The sequence below is a fragment of the Osmerus mordax genome, chromosome 27 (assembly GCF_038355195.1).
Source record: "Osmerus mordax isolate fOsmMor3 chromosome 27, fOsmMor3.pri, whole genome shotgun sequence".
NCBI classification, from domain to species: Eukaryota; Metazoa; Chordata; class Actinopteri; order Osmeriformes; family Osmeridae; genus Osmerus; species Osmerus mordax.
This window is the reverse complement of record NC_090076.1, coordinates 8,843,629-8,859,457: the sequence shown is the minus strand read 5'-3', so window position 1 is coordinate 8,859,457 and position 15,829 is coordinate 8,843,629. Positions and strand designations below refer to the sequence as shown.

Here is a 15,829-nt window from a genome sequence, read left to right as displayed (position 1 = left end):
CAGGTAGGCTAAGTAGAGGTAAGTAAAGGAAAATGCTCATTGAAATCTAACGGCTTCTAAAAGGCTATCTGGTTCATTTTATGAATTATTTGTTAAATATGCCAAAATTGTCAAATGTTTGAAACATTTGATGAAAGACAGGGAAACGATTTTTTTTAAATTATACCGTAACAGAAAAGACACTCAGCGCCGCGGTGCTGTCTCTCCAAAAGTGCATCGGCGTTGTTAAGCGCGGAGCACAATATATTTGTGTCAGGTTATTGGCAACAAAAATTACTTGCACTACCAGGTTTGGAATGTCACTTAAAAGGATAGGCTAATATGTTTTCTTGACAATTGTCTCGCTCTTCTCACGTCATTGCTCCTTGATCCTAGACCTTAAATTAGGAAATAGTAATAAGCAAATGAGAGACGTTTTACCATTGTAGCCGGTTACACGAGTGGACCACTCAAGATCAAATGCTCAATTCACACATTAAAGTTCGCTTGGGTAGTGTAAGCGATTGTAATATGCATCACAGCTGGAGTAGGCTAGTTCACTACAAACATGTTTTGTTTTACGCGACACAGTCCTGCAGATCAATGCTCCACGCCTTCTGACAAAGAAAATTATATCCAGTAGGCTATTAGATTCATCTCTCCGCGTGGTGGGGAGAGGATATGCCACCAGTCAGTTTGCATCCTTGGCATAGACTACGTCATTGTCTTTTAATATTAAGGACTCATGGACAGTGAACAGACAGCGCTGTGGACATCCGATCGTAGCATACCCAAGATGTGCGTGTTTCTCTGTGGGATTTCCCTTGTCTTGTCACTGACCTCATCTGTAAGTAATTATACGATTTAATTAAAAGTTCGATTTATAGATTGGAGATTTGAGCAATTGATAAGGTGATGCTATTCTTCGGGAATGTCATTAATTTCGTCTAAAAAGTTGTTTTAATGACAATATGAGTCATAATTGTTTGGTGAAAGTTAAAACAAAAACATTTCCATGTACAGCGTAGAGCACGTTACAATACTTTTGGCAAACAGCCTATACATATGAACAGATTTGCATTCTGCATGGGAATTTGGTTGGAAATGTTTTAATTTGACTGTCAATTACGGTTTTATATGACCCATAATGATGATTATTTTTGTGTGCTCTATAGGCAGATTCAATGTATGTGGATTTTTGTTGTTGTGCTTGCGTGAATTTGTAAGCATATAGCTCTACGAATAAGGTTGTCCTGACGTTGTACTACTTCTCATAGAGAAATCCAGTTTATTTCTAATGTGAAACATGTATGTGGTCTTAAGCACAATATAACTTAAGTTAACAGCTAACCCAGCTATGCCCTGCAGAAACTATAGTTTCTGGTCCGAGATCTCCAAACTAATTAAGCCCAAAAAGTCAGCTTCCTTTATCCACACTCCGGGCTGAACGGTTACGTGGAACGGTTTGGTATTCTTGTCACATCACGTAGCGTCTCCAGAGCCGAATATAAGTATGACAAATATGCAGACAGCAAGATAATGGATTCTGGTGTAACCATACAAAACAGCGCGAAGGGACGAACAGTGGCATGTGATTTGAGACGCTCATCAGTGACCTCGGCCTCATTACATCTTAGAACCTCTGTCCCTATGGCCATCCTAATCAGATGTAAACATACAGTAATGAATCCATGCTGTTTCATATGAGAGTCTGTGATTTGTCAATTTTTGAGGAAAATATGTTTTTGAGTATAGACTGATAGTACTCCTTGGGAAGAACCATCACCAACGTATTGTAAGTAAAGCTCTTCTATACATGGTCCTCTAAGTCCATGTACAGTTGCACATATGAACATGTATCCATGTAGCATATGTGCTGATTTATAAGTTACCTTGGCAACAGCACCTAATGGCTTGGGGGAAAAAATTTTTTTTTGATAACCATCATCCAGGTAAGCAGCCTGAACTAATAGCCCCACTTCCTGTAGTTGGCAGGTAATGGGTTCCACCTATCTTTCACAGAACATTTTACAACATTTATCAGAGTGACGCAGGTTCCTGGGTGGTTTACGGTGGCTAAGCAGGTGTTTTTAAGTGCTCCGGAGTCTCACTAAACTTCCAGTCCTTCCCTCTCTCTGGATGCCCTCTGGACCTCGCTGCCCCACACCATTACCTCACAGGGAACAATTCAATTGGTTATCTTGCTGTTTTTTTTTCTTTGCCCCCTCCAAACTCTCTGTTGGCTCTTCTCTCTCTCTCTCTCTCTCTCTCTCTCTCTCTCTCTCTCTCTCTCTCTCTCTTGTTCTCTCTCTCTCTCTCTTGTTCTCTCTCTCTTGTTCTCTCTCTCTGTCTCTCTTTCTCTCTTGTTCTCTCTCTCTGTCTCTTGTTCTCTCTCTCTCTTGTTCTCTCTCTCTCTGTCTCTTGTTCTCTCTCTCTCGCTCTGTCTCTCTTTCTCTCTCTGGAAACAGAGGTGACATGTGATACACTTCCCTTGATCTCTTTTCTCGTTCCTTCCATTCCTTCCGTCTCTTTCCGTTTGAGGCATAGTTCACATTTCAGAAGAGGGGGGTATGGGTCTATAGAAGAATGCTCTTCCATATCTACTAAGTAGCGATCTATAGAAGATACATCCTCAGTAAGAAAATATAAATAAACCATCCATGAACCCTCATATCATGAACTTGCACCAGTACTCCCAGCCTGAACATCCCCCTCTTTCACAGAGATATGTTGTTTGAATGTAGCTGTTCTTGCTGCATTGGCACCTAAACCCATTTTCATACGAGCTGGGGAAGTGTGTAATTGTGGACCAAATTAAATAATCACATCTGTAATTCAACAATTATCAACCCATTAAGAAAAACCACAGGAAATATTGAAACCGCAAAAAGCGGCATACAGATGTTAAAACAGAAGAACAGACACGTCTCTGGAAGCAAGGAAGAAACTCGTCTCTGGACGCTTTTCAGTCACGAAACAAAAGAATGACTTTGCAGACTGACCGATTTAGGATCTGAATAGTGGCATGCAAAGTACTGTAAATTTGAAAATGTGTGTTTGTTTGAGATGTTTGATGTGTGTTTGAGAACTTGATGTGAATCTCTAAGCTGCTCGCCTTATTGATCTACCTTTAACTCAAAGGCCTTTTGAATGATTGAGGCATTAAATTCAAAAGATATTGGTCCTAAGATTCAAATGAAGTCTCTTATCTGAATCTGCGTGACCTAGTTTCCGACACTGACTGCTGGCTTAGACACATCTGGCGTGATTGTCACATGCAAAAAAGGTCATTTTTATCATACAAAAACCTAACCACGCTTTCTACAAATCATAAACATGTCATATAGGCTGCTTGGAACCTATCCCTTGGTTTGTGATTCCAGGCCATACTATGCTTAGTGGTATTGTCAGGAAGAGAGGAGGCAGGTGGGATTCTATAGTCCAGATGTTTTCCCAAGGATGCATCGAACTGATAATGACATGTTCCGAATGAATAATCGCTATCTATATTCTGTCCGTCTGAAGACAGCTTCTGCTAATGAAGTGCGGAAAAGATGTCTCTGAATGGGAAAACTTGGGTCTCGGGGGAAATGGTTGGTGGAGCTAAGAGAATACCAATAAAGCTTGGCGGGTTTCTATCTTTTTGATCCCCCTGATTTCATTTTTTGTTCCTCAGCCAAGGGAGTTGGGTTCCCATTTTACCTCTCATTAACTTGAGATTTCTTTGAAAATCTTTCCCGTCTTTCACAAGCTCTTACTCCTTGCCAATGACCTTTCCTGGTAATCTTGGCTACTGTAATACAGCCCTCAAAACACATCTGCACAAACACATCTAAATACACCCAAACATCTCATTAGCAAAGGGGAATGCCACCTCCTCTACACACACATTATATAAATGGAAAAAGTAGGCCTTTCCTTGTTAATTTCCACCCCAGTCCCTCTTGTTGAGTCTGTCGTACATGTGTACACTCCTACACACATTAGACACACGATTTACTCGAAATAAAGTTTAAGAAGCGCTGCGTGAGATGCAGTTAACATCTCGTACCTACTGTCTTCCTGCCCACCTGCAGGCACTCATATACCAACCCCCCTCCTTCCACTCATCCACCTCCTAGTGTGTAATTATCTCCAAAATAAACCTTGCAGGTGTGTCAAAACACTGTCCCCCCCCCTCCTCCCCCCCCCCCCCCTCCTCCCCCCCCCCCCCCCTCGTACACCCTCCTCAACCCAATGAGTTTTCTCGGAACACAAATGTTCATATCTGCGTTAGACGCTCTGCGGCTGAGGAAAAGGTCACGCTGTCAGATACTGATCTAATCGTGATCGCTGCCCCTGGCAGCCTGAATGGACGTGTAACCAGCAGACAGATCGGTGGTCTAACTGTGTACTGCTGAGCTATGTGGTGGTTCAGGATGGTGTAGGTGTGCTGCTTGTCGTGTGTGTGTCTGTGTGGCATAAGTCTGTGTCTAAAAAATGTATATGGCCCTTTGAGCAAATTGAATGACTGCATTTCTCCTGGCCTTTCATTGTCTGGTTTTCTCTTCTACGATGTTTTCATTAAGACTTCCGATGGAGAAGAACGTGTTTAGCCTCAAGGCATAGTTCTTGAAATATAATCGTCGTTCTGATAGATAACATGTCGGAAGAATAATTAACTATTCTCTGAATGATGTCTGAAAAATGATGTTGTTAATAGACCTAGAACGTATATCACAGAATGAGAGACTATTCAGCCGTTACGTTATTAATGTCTTCCTTGCTTTGCAGACGGATACGTTGCTAGAAGGGTCATTTTAGGGTACTGCCATTTGATTTGTTTTCTTTTAATGTTTCCAACTTATTCTCTCTGTCTCACCCTCTCTCTCTCTCTCTCTCTCTCTCTCACCCTCTCTCTCTCATCACTTTCCAGGCTTTTTCCAGTCTGCATCCGGAGTGTGAGTACATTTCTCAGCTGGAGGAAGCAGAACAACACTGTCTGCAGAACATTGAGGATCACACCAACCACAGTTCACAAGGTAGCCGTCGTAACCATAGACATATATAAACACTAGATGTCTTACGGCGGAGTCTAGAACGTCCGCACATGGCGGCCATCTTGCGACAGTCAACTCGCTCACCCATAAGATTGTGTTGAATCTACATGTACTTTTTAAATGACCATAACTTGCTAAATTTTCAACCGGTTTGGTTTGTTATCAACGTCAGAGATGTCGGTATGCCACTGCATACTTATGAATAATTATGTTATTTTTTTAAAATAGAATAGAAGTATGCAGTGGCATACCGACATCTCTGACGTTGATAACAAACCAAACCGTTTCAAAATCGGTTGAAAATTGAGCAAGTTATGATCATTTAAAAAGTACATGTAGCATCAACACAATGTTATGGGTGAGCGAGTTGACTGTAGCAAGATGGCCGCCATGTGCGGACGTTCGACTCCGTTGTCCGGCAACGCGGACAAGACATCTAGTGTTTATATATATCTATGGTCGTATCCACTTGAAAATCAGATGTCATTCTCCGTTTCCTCAGTTACACCTCATGGAGTCTAGTCCAGATCCAATCTCCGTGATATACAGTGTTCACATAAAGTACCACTGTCTGGGTTGAATAAATGGTACTTACAGAGAATCTTTAGTTGTGAGGGAGGTAGATTCTGAGTGAGACAGTGGGTTTCATACAGTAATATACAGTTTCATTACAATACATAGAGACAAGACGTATATTATCTATTAAAAGATAAAGGTTCTGGTTTAATGCTTGCTTCATCATGCTTGTGTTGAATGGAGCTACATGAGAGGGGAATGAGGTTTGCGGCCCTGATCGAGTGTGTTGTTAAAAGAACGGGATTCCATACATCACCCTAATGTCTTGACATCTCTCTTTCTCTCTCTCTCTCTCTCTCTCTCTCTCTCTCTCTCTCTCTCTCTCTCTCTCTCTCTCTCTCTCTCTCTCTCTCTCTCTGTCTGTCTGTCTGTCTCTCTCTCTCTCTCTCTCTCTCTCTCTCTCTCTCTGTCTGTCTGTCTGTCTGTCTCTCTTATCCTTAGACTGTCTCCCTTTCTGGGACTTCATACACTGCTGGCCCAGTGCTGTGGTCGGAGAGATAATTCACGTCGCTTGTCCTTCTGTATTCTCCTTCTTTGAGAACAACACAGGTGCTCACCGTGTGGGGGGGGTATTAAAGTGGTAATGATCAGAATCAGAATCAGAAAGGGATTTATTCGCCATGAAAGTTTGCACAACAAAGTTTGCACAGACAAGGAATTTGCTTTGGCAGGAAGGTGCATACAATAAACATATACCAAAAATTTAAATATGTGGACTAACTATACTAAGGGTACATAAACTAGCAGTACTAAGTGGGATTAGAATAGAATTAAATATACAATAAAATATAAGTTGCCGTAAATTACAAGTAATAATTACAATTTTCAAATGATGATGATGGTCAAAGAGTCTCTGACTCACACATACAAGACCTCTGGATCTTTATGGCCCAGTTTCCCCAGACATGGACTAACTAACTAGTCCTAAAGTAGGACTAGTTAGTTACCATTCAAAATGTTTTTAGATTAGGGCTAATCCATGTCCGGAAAACTGGGCCTGTGAATAGACAAAAGAAAAACGTTTTACTTGAGAATGTTTTTCTAGCCTTGACTCCCTGCTGTCCATCATTGGGATTCTGGTTCTGTCTGGTTCTGTCTGGTTCTGTCTGGTTCTGTTCTGTACTGACCCCTTCTTCTTTACCTCGACATTGTCAGTTAGTCGCAACTGCACCCACACAGGATGGTCAGACCCCTTCCCTCCGTACCACATCGCCTGCAGTGTGGATGACAACATTCCCGAGGTGAGAGAGGAGTGAGGAAAGTCTCTTTAATCTGAGGGCATGGGAAATTGATTCAAGAGATTCACATCCGTTTAAATGGTGATACATTATTTCAGAGTGTCCACATCAATTACATTTGAAAAGGGGAAAAAAACACTTGGAGATTATTCGATGCGGTTCATTTTAATTGAGGCACCTCAAGTCTAACAGATGGAGGACTGGATAATAGCTGTATTGTCTGTCTGTCTGTATGAGTTCCGGCAGTAGGCCACGTAATCTTCGCAGTTAAAAGCCGGTCCAGGTCTTGAAAGAAATTGAACTTAATTGTAGTCTTTTCTATTTTTAGCAAGGTAATTAAAGGAGATTCTTTGATGTGCAAAAATATTTATAAGATAAAACCTAAAATGGAGAGTGTCCTATGCCTTATGTTATCTACAGGAGTCTTACTTTGCTAAAGTGAAGCTAATCTACACCATTGGCTATGGGACATCTCTGGCCTTCCTGACTATCGCCGTTGGAATCCTTCTACTCTTCAGGTGAGGTGGTCACCCAGAGTGCGAATTATACAATGCCAATCGTGGGGGGGCCAACTTCTTCTCCAGAGCGTGTATCAACCCCCCCGACCTGTTGTTTTGACCTCTTTAGGGGGGGCCAAGTCTTAATTAGGGGCGTCAAGCCCCGCAAACCCCCCCCATTAATTCGCACCCTGGTGTCACTTATGATCAACTGATATCTTGATTCCGGTGGAGAATGGCTGGAGAATTTGAAGGTGAAATATGAAGGGAGAGGTGACTTAACCCTTGTGCTGCCTTCGGGTCACATGACCCAAAGGTTCATAACGAACCCAATACAAAAACAAATTATTTTCTTTTAACCTTCGCAATGTGGGGGGTCTGAGACAGCCCAACGGTTAAAAGAAAATGCTTCACTTTGTTTTTGTATGCGGTAAAGTTGTCGCAATACGACGGTGGGTCACAATGACTGATGGGTCAGAATGACCCAAAGATAACACAAGGGTTAACTGTGCTGGCGCTCCACGAAGCGGGAGTGAGATCCACCAGGCCTGTTGTTGTTCTCCTCGGCACAAATATATTTCACTAAACACAATCTGTGAACAACAGGCCACCGTTAGTCGAGGAGGGCATAACATGACTCATTTAGTCCCGCTAAACCGGTTTTTAATTTAGATTGGATCCTGTGTGTACTTCTCTGCCGTCCTCTCTCCCTCCAGACATCTGCAGTAGAATAATCCAATGAAACACACCGAGACTCTGAAAGGGACAAATCCATTGACGATGGTTAATGTCTGTTGCCTCTTGCCAAATTCACTCAAAAGAATGGGCCCTTTTTTAATGACTGATCGTAAAGAAACATCTCTCTCAGCTCACCTAACTGGGGAGGCACACATGACATTTGGACTGTTTGAGCAGTGCCTGTACTGATTTAAAGGGCAGATGTTCTCTGTCTATAAATTGATTAGACGACATGGTTTTTAAAAGCACGCCATCTGCTCTCATAGACTCCACACTAACGCTCTTGCTCACTGTTTCTCTTTTGGAAACAAATTGTGATCATGTTTGGTTGTTGTGTTTCGGGACTTCATTAGTTCTGTGAAGTGTCTACAAGTATCTGAGCAGAATTTAGAAGATGTCGGTGGCCCCACAGGTACCTGCCCCGACTGTTTCATTCCAGCTTTGTCATTGGAAGCCTGTTCAGTTTCCACGTACATCATTCCTGTACATCATTAGTGTTCATTCTCCAGCTCCTTGTACACTCACGTTCTCATGCTGTTTCGTTTCCCAGGAGGCTCCGCTGTGCCAGGAACTACATCCACATCCAACTCTTCATCACCTTCATCTTGAAGGCGGTGGCTGTGTTCATCAAGGATGCCAACCTCTTCAGCGAGGACACTGACCACTGTACCCTTTCCAACGTACGTCACCTTTGACACAAAACACTTTTAACTAAAAGCCCACGACGCTTTTCAAAAGCGTATTTCTCTTTCTTCTCAGTTTCCTGTTTCCCTTCCCCGTGCCCTATAAGATAATATATTATGTCAACCTCTTTTCTCTTCCTCTGCTTCTTCCTTCCTTTCCCTAACTCTCTGATGCTTATTTACATCACCTTCTCTCTCTGTCTTTCTTTCTCTCTCTCTCTCTCTCTCTCTCTCTCTCTCTCTCTCTCTCTCTCTCTCTCTCTCTCTCTCTCTCTCTCTCTCTCTCTCTCTCTTTTTTTTTTTTTCTTTCTTTCATCTTCCTTTCTCTCTCTCTCCCTATCTCTCTCTCTGTCTTTCTTTCTCTTTCCTGTCCAGGCTGCCTGTAAGGCCTCTGTGGTGTTCTGTCACTACTGTGTGATGACTAACTTCTTCTGGCTCCTGGTAGAGGCTCTGTACCTCAACTCCCTGCTGCTATCCTCCTTCCATCACAGCCGTCGTTGTCTCTGGGGGTTTGCCATGCTGGGCTGGGGTGAGCGTGTGTGTGTGTGTGTGTGTGTAATTGTGTAAGTGTGTGAGTGTGTGAGTGAGTGAGAGAGAGGGGGAGTCGGGCATGTGAGATAGGCAGAAAAAACCTTCTGGACTTTGTGTTGTGGTAAGTATTGTTTGTGCGATGTTGTGAGGAGGTATAGATATTGGGAAAAGCAGACATGGCATTTGTTGAAACATTTGTTTTGTTGGCATTTGGAGTTGTTGCTAGGTTACAAGGCTAGTGGTTTAGGGAGTCTCTGGTAGGATTAGATGAATATTGGATTTCATGGTCTTTTTGAGAGTACAGTAAAGTCATTTAATTCTATATAAATATTGTACACAGTGTTCCCCAAGTCTACTAAGTTTGTTAGTTTCTGGTGAATTACACATATAAATACTTTGTTTTCACAAGAGACTGTTTGGTGAATACAAATGTACAGTTGATGAAACAATTATAGTCTCTTAATCCACTTAATTATTAACAAATGTCCATGAATAACTCCCCTTTGATGAATATGAATAAACTCAAATTAGTGAATAAATTGAGTTCAACTTGAAAACCCCATGGCAATTATCCCCGGTATCACGAAGAGAATTAACATTCTAATTGTCTGTAATTTGACTTTTTGCTTGCCCGGTGTTTTCATTTAAATCACAGCCATGATTAATATTCATTTCATTAGTAAAGAGAAATGACACCTTCTCATATAGAGAACATGTCATTTTAGATTAGGTGAAGGATATTTAATAATATATCTCCGTTCTATAAAATGATTTGGTTATTCCGATTTTTTTATCCGTAAGGTTATCCAAAACACCATTTCAATGTAGTTGATTGTATGCTGTATCATTACAGTACATCATATCAGATAATATTACTATCAGCTTTTCAGCTTTCAACAACGTAATCTCACACCCTCTTTCTGTTTTTGATCCTACATGTTTATGTGCTTCCATTTGCAGGCGTGCCAGTATTTTTCATCGCCTTGTGGATCGGGTCCAGGGTATACTTTGAAGACACTGAGTGAGTATTAAACTGGGAGTCAGGTGGCTGAGCGGTTAGGGAATTGGGCTAGTAATCAGAAGGTTGCTGGTTCGATTTCCGGCCGTACAAAATGACGTTGTGTCCTTGGGCAAGGCACTTCACCCTACTTGCCTTGGGGGAATGTCTCTGTACACACTGTAAGTTGCTCTGGATAAGAGCGTCTGCTAAATGACTAAATGTAAACTCATAGCTGCTATAGTTCCCAAGAATGTGCCTGATAAAGGCCCGGCAAGATGTTTGCTGTCATCTGCATAATGAATCTGTTTGGTTCGACTCCTTATCCTGAGTGCTTGTGATTGAGGCTTCATAACTTCCTCGCTTCCTCCAGCCCGTGAAAGTAGTTCAGCAGAACATGGAGCATGTTATCAAAACCCACTCGTCTACTTATATTGCCCTGTCATTTGACCTACAGATGTTGGGATATCAATGAAGACTCACCCTTCTGGTGGATTATAAAAGGGCCGATTGTGGTCTCTATAGGGGTGAGTATCGAGAGGGCAAAGAAACAAGCCAGACTAATGATGGTAAAATAAGCAGAGAGGGACACCGATTTTCACTCATATCTAACAATCTGTTATCAGGCACTTATCTGTAGGCTATTAGTTTGTTTGTCTCCCTTTGAAGAAATGTCTTAAAAGGGAAATGTTCTTGTCTGGGCTCTTAGGCTAATAAGGTTTCCATTTGGCATCTTTGACTTGACTACAGCAATGAACCATAACTACAAAGTGACCATCTCTAAAAGAAACATTTATGTAGTGGGTTTCATAAACAACACAGCTCTTTTAAGAGTCCAGATGTTACTGTAAAGCATCAAAGTATCAAGTCTCCATTTTGTTTGCTAACATGCTTTCTTCTTCACATCGATATCAACAGATCAACTTTATTCTCTTCATGAATATTATCAGAATCCTGATTCAGAAATTGAATCCCCGTCTCATCCACTTCAACAACTCATCCCAGTACAGGTGAGAGCAAAACAAAGCATAATTTGGAAAATAGTTAATGAAAAATGGGTCTCAAATCCATTTTGAGACCCAGTCCATTAAGGTACATTATTTAAATGAGTGTTCTTCCCATTGATATAATTAGGTGTGCTGCACTTGACAAGAACATTAGTACAGAAAGGAATTGTGGGAGGATGCCAGTTCCAAAATATACATTTTCCTGTTCACATTTGAAAGTCTGTTTTTAATTTGTACTCAGTACATACCATTTCGCAAAAAAATTTGTACCAAATATCTGTTCTCACCCTACAATGTCACAGTCAACCCCACAACCACAATAATATACAATTTCACTAATTGTAGCTCATTGCAAAGATGTATCCAGTCTCTATCTTAAAAGCATTGGTTGTCAAGAGGGTAAAAAATAAATAAAAAATTATCTAAATGGAATTGGCTCAGTCTGGATAACATCTGATTGTCCCATCACAATCACAAGCCAATCAGCCAGACCAGCTAGCCTGCTCGACTCCACAAGAGGCTTGTAGAGAGTCATCTCATCTGAATGGATTTGAAAGTAATTGACTGCAGCTCCAGAAAACCCTTCAAGCATCGTATTGAATTATTATGAACGGTCTGTCAAGTGGTCTTGGAAAATTATTATAATTTTTAACAGATATGCCGCTGTGTATCCACAAGTACAATATGTGTCCTCACCTCCAGAGTTCATAGCCCACAATATCCATCCACACCCACATTAGATTAGAATACTGTATATCAAATAAAATCTGTTTGTTTTAACTACAATAAAGTAGGTTTACTGTCGCCATTGAATTTGAAGAAGTCCCTGTCTATCTTATAGGGGTGGGAATCTTTTGGTACCTCACGATTCGATTCTTGGGGTCACGATTCGATTAAGAATTGATACACGAAAAAAATACAATAATTATTATTATTATTGTGAATCGATGTGAATCGCTAGAAGACTGAATTGCAATTTGAATGTGAATCAATTTTTTCTCCCACCCCTCCTATCTTACACTAAATGCACACTTGCTTCCACAAAGCTGTCTCACATTTTCTTTCTCCTTCTCCCTTCAGACGCCTCACTAAATCCACCCTCCTCCTCATCCCTCTGTTCGGAACCCACTACATGGTGTTTAACTTCCTGCCTGATTACTTTAATGTGAACCTGCGACTCTGTATCGAGCTCTGCATCGGCTCATTTCAGGTAGCTCCTTTCAGGAAAACACTTATAATACCAGTACCATATTCAGTTTTATAATATCCCCTTTTATATACAGTAGTTAGATAGATGGATAGACGGATGTACAGATAGATAAAAGCTCATAATCACACACTCTTCCTCTTTGTCACATTTGTCTATGCATCAGCCCAACAAACATGCACACAAAAATTCAAGTGCCAGTCATGTTTAATCATATAATTAAATGATACGAATGTAATCTTTCTTGATAATGTAGAGTCTATAATTCCTCTAAGAATCTGGTCAAAGAGAAGAGGTGTCATCGAACGTGATGCATCCAATCACAGTTGCTGTCAAGCTGTCATGGGCTGAACTAAAACAACAACATTCTCTCAGGGTTGGTCTAATTACGACCCCCATCCCTGCTTGAAACAGCGGATAATGATAGAGGCCCTACTGGCATGGTTCTTCAGAAAGAGACACTGGAGTGTCGAATGCCCCAAACAAAATCCATCCCAGTGTTATCATGGTGTTATCTTCTCATAATACACCAGTCAATCTTCTAACCCTGAAGCTTGGGAAGTCTATCATTCCCAGTCGACAGACAGAGACGACTAGACAGACAACACCAGATAATAGTTTCCTTGTCAGAACCAAGGTCATATGAGAACCGAGGACTCAACAGTGGCAGTGTTCACGTATCACGTCACTGCTGTCTGGGACAGGGCTTGTGGGAAGATGGAGGGAGTCAGGTGGCTAAGCGGTTAGGGAAGCGGGCTAGTAATCAGAAGGTTGCCAGTTCGATTCCCGGCCGTGCCAAATGACGTTGTGTCCTTGGACAAGGCACTTCGCCCTACTTGCCTCGGGGGAATGTCCCTGTACTTACTGTATATCGCTCTGGATAAGAGTGTCTGCTAAATGACTAAATGTAAATGTAAGATCTCAAGGCTTCTAGGTAACAAACATGAAACATGACATCCGAAGGTGTAATTGACTTCAAGTGTCAGTAAAGGCCTGAAAAATAAGTCCTTTTCACATCCCAAATTCAAGCTTGCTTCCTGCATGTCTCTGGCACTGGTTTTCAAACACATAATGATCATGGTAAAAAGGTAAACAGCTCATTCAGCATATAACCACAGCTAATACATATATTTAGTTGTAGCAGTAAATAATATTGTGTGGCTTGTTCATGGATTAACAGTAACTCATTATCAACCTAAATATGTTCATCTTATGTGGTAGGGTGGCTAATTGGTTCATTTAAATCACACAATTGTATTAGTGAGGAGGTACAGCACCAGTCAAAAGTTTGGACACATTTTCAACTTTTGACTGTATAGATATTGGGAAAAGCAGACATGGCATTTGTTGAAATATTTGTCTGTATCTTGATTGATGTTGTGGGGTACATGTGTGTACAATGATTTGGTTTTGTATGTTACTTGAGGATCCCTTTTCTCTCTCAGGGTCTCATTGTGGCGATTCTCTATTGCTTTCTCAATCAGGAGGTAAGTAGAACTTCACCCAGATACACTAACACCGTTCTCTGGATATCACCATAAAGCAAAGCATTCAATCTCCAGATCCTGATGTTCATTCAGCTATTCTCTTTTTACTGCCTCTCTGCGTGTATCTTGGTGCATTCAGACCTGGTGATATCTTCCATTGAGATATTCTGTTCTCTGTCTGTCTTCTTACAGTGAGATACTTTATGTAGGTCAAGGCTTATTGAAGAGCATTATTATAGCCTATCTTGCTCTCATTACACAAGAGAAGAACCTTTCAAGTAGTGCTGATCATGCTTAATCAGAGGGAAAATTTAGTCCGTCATTAGACGGATTATCTTTTGCAGTGGTGCCGTTATGTTGTACTGTAGGTCTGAGATGACGAACAAACACTTTTCCCGCGGAATTCTGAAAGACATAAACATCACTTTATAAACACGAAATTCAAAACATTATTGTTGATTTAGTGACTAACAAATACAAGTAATGTAGTTGATTATTTACTATCAACGTATTCTTGTTTTTTGACTTGTGGTTGCAATTCAATAGTCTAAAACAAAATATGCCTCTGATTCGAATATTCCTCGTCTTAGTGGTGTCTGACTGCTCGGGTTCTGTTTCGGTTCCGTGTCTGTTCTAAGGTCCAGAAGGAGGTCCAGATGCACTGGTTGAGGTGGCAGGAGAACAGCTATGGAGTGGTTCCTCCCGGAGCCAAGGGCAGTCAGATGGACACACCGTTCTAACCCCCAAACCACGGAGGTAGAGACCTACAACTCTGGAAGAAATGGAGCCCTCCAATGGATGACTGATGAGAAGAGCAGAGTGTCCTGTAAGAGCAAGACACAGCAGTTGGACATTACATTACATTTACATTTAGTCATTTAGCAGACGCTCTTATCCAGAGCGACTTACAGTAAGTACAGGGACATACCCCCCGAGGCAAGTAGGGTGAAGTGCCTTGCCCAAGGACACAACGTCATTTGCACGGCCGGGAATCGAACTGGCAACCTTCTGATTACTAGCCCGCTTCCCTAACCGCTCAGCCACCTGACTCCCAGAAGTAGCCCTCTGGATACAGCTCTGGAAAAAAAATTGAGACCTGCACCTTTTTTTTTCATAAAACAATAAGTGGAGAAGGACAATTTTGAGGAACAGAAGGGTACAATTTACAGTGGCCTCTAAAATGTTACCCTTCTGTAACTCACTCAAAATTGTCCTTCTCAACTTTGTAAAAAATGAAAGAAAAAAGGTGCAGTGGTCTCTCAATTTCTTTCTAGAGCTGTATATCAACGACGGAAGCTTTTCATCACAGCGGCCATTTTGTAAGGGGTTACTTCTGGGTCCAACTGCTCTTACAAGACATCCTTCTCCCCTCATCAGTCATCCATAGGAGGGCTCTGTCCAACCCCAAATGTATGATCTTATAAAATGATTGAATGGGTTGATAGGAAAATTACTTTAAACACTTGAATTAATGTGCACAATTATTGATATTTTGTGGAGATGAAGATAAGAATTGAATGGGATTTAAGGAAATTGTATAAACGTTTTCTCTGTAGGTTCGTGTGGGTCAGTAGGTTGACGCTCTAGTGCCTCTTGCTGTGTCAACCAATGTTTTAATGCCTTAGAAACCAGAGGCCCTGTGGGGTCCTTTAATTTGATGTCTAGTGGTGTGTACGCCTAAGTCTTTTCCAAGCATAGACAAATACATACAAATTACAGTCATTTATGAAAGCTTGTGTCTTACTTGGTTTGTGCAATAAAAATGTGCCATCAGGGCTATATTACAGTATGGTAAGCCTATTTGTAGCGATTATTCGATTGTGAAAAACATTGTATTAAAGCTATATGTG

The 15,829-nt window shown here is 41.3% G+C and overlaps 1 protein-coding gene across 1 annotated transcript; it reads left to right on the top strand.

The window, feature by feature from the left end:
- Window positions 1–775: 775 nt before the first annotated feature.
- Window positions 776–14,719, top strand: ghrhrl (growth hormone releasing hormone receptor, like). Its single transcript, XM_067230665.1, has 13 exons — window positions 776–826; window positions 4,895–5,000; window positions 6,036–6,143; window positions 6,750–6,835; window positions 7,253–7,350; window positions 8,618–8,747; window positions 9,126–9,279; window positions 10,242–10,302; window positions 10,736–10,805; window positions 11,197–11,288; window positions 12,366–12,495; window positions 13,938–13,979; window positions 14,618–14,719. The coding sequence occupies exons 1-13, from the start codon at window positions 776–778 to the stop codon at window positions 14,717–14,719; spliced, it is 1,230 nt and encodes a 409-aa protein (XP_067086766.1).
- Window positions 14,720–15,829: the final 1,110 nt, after the last annotated feature.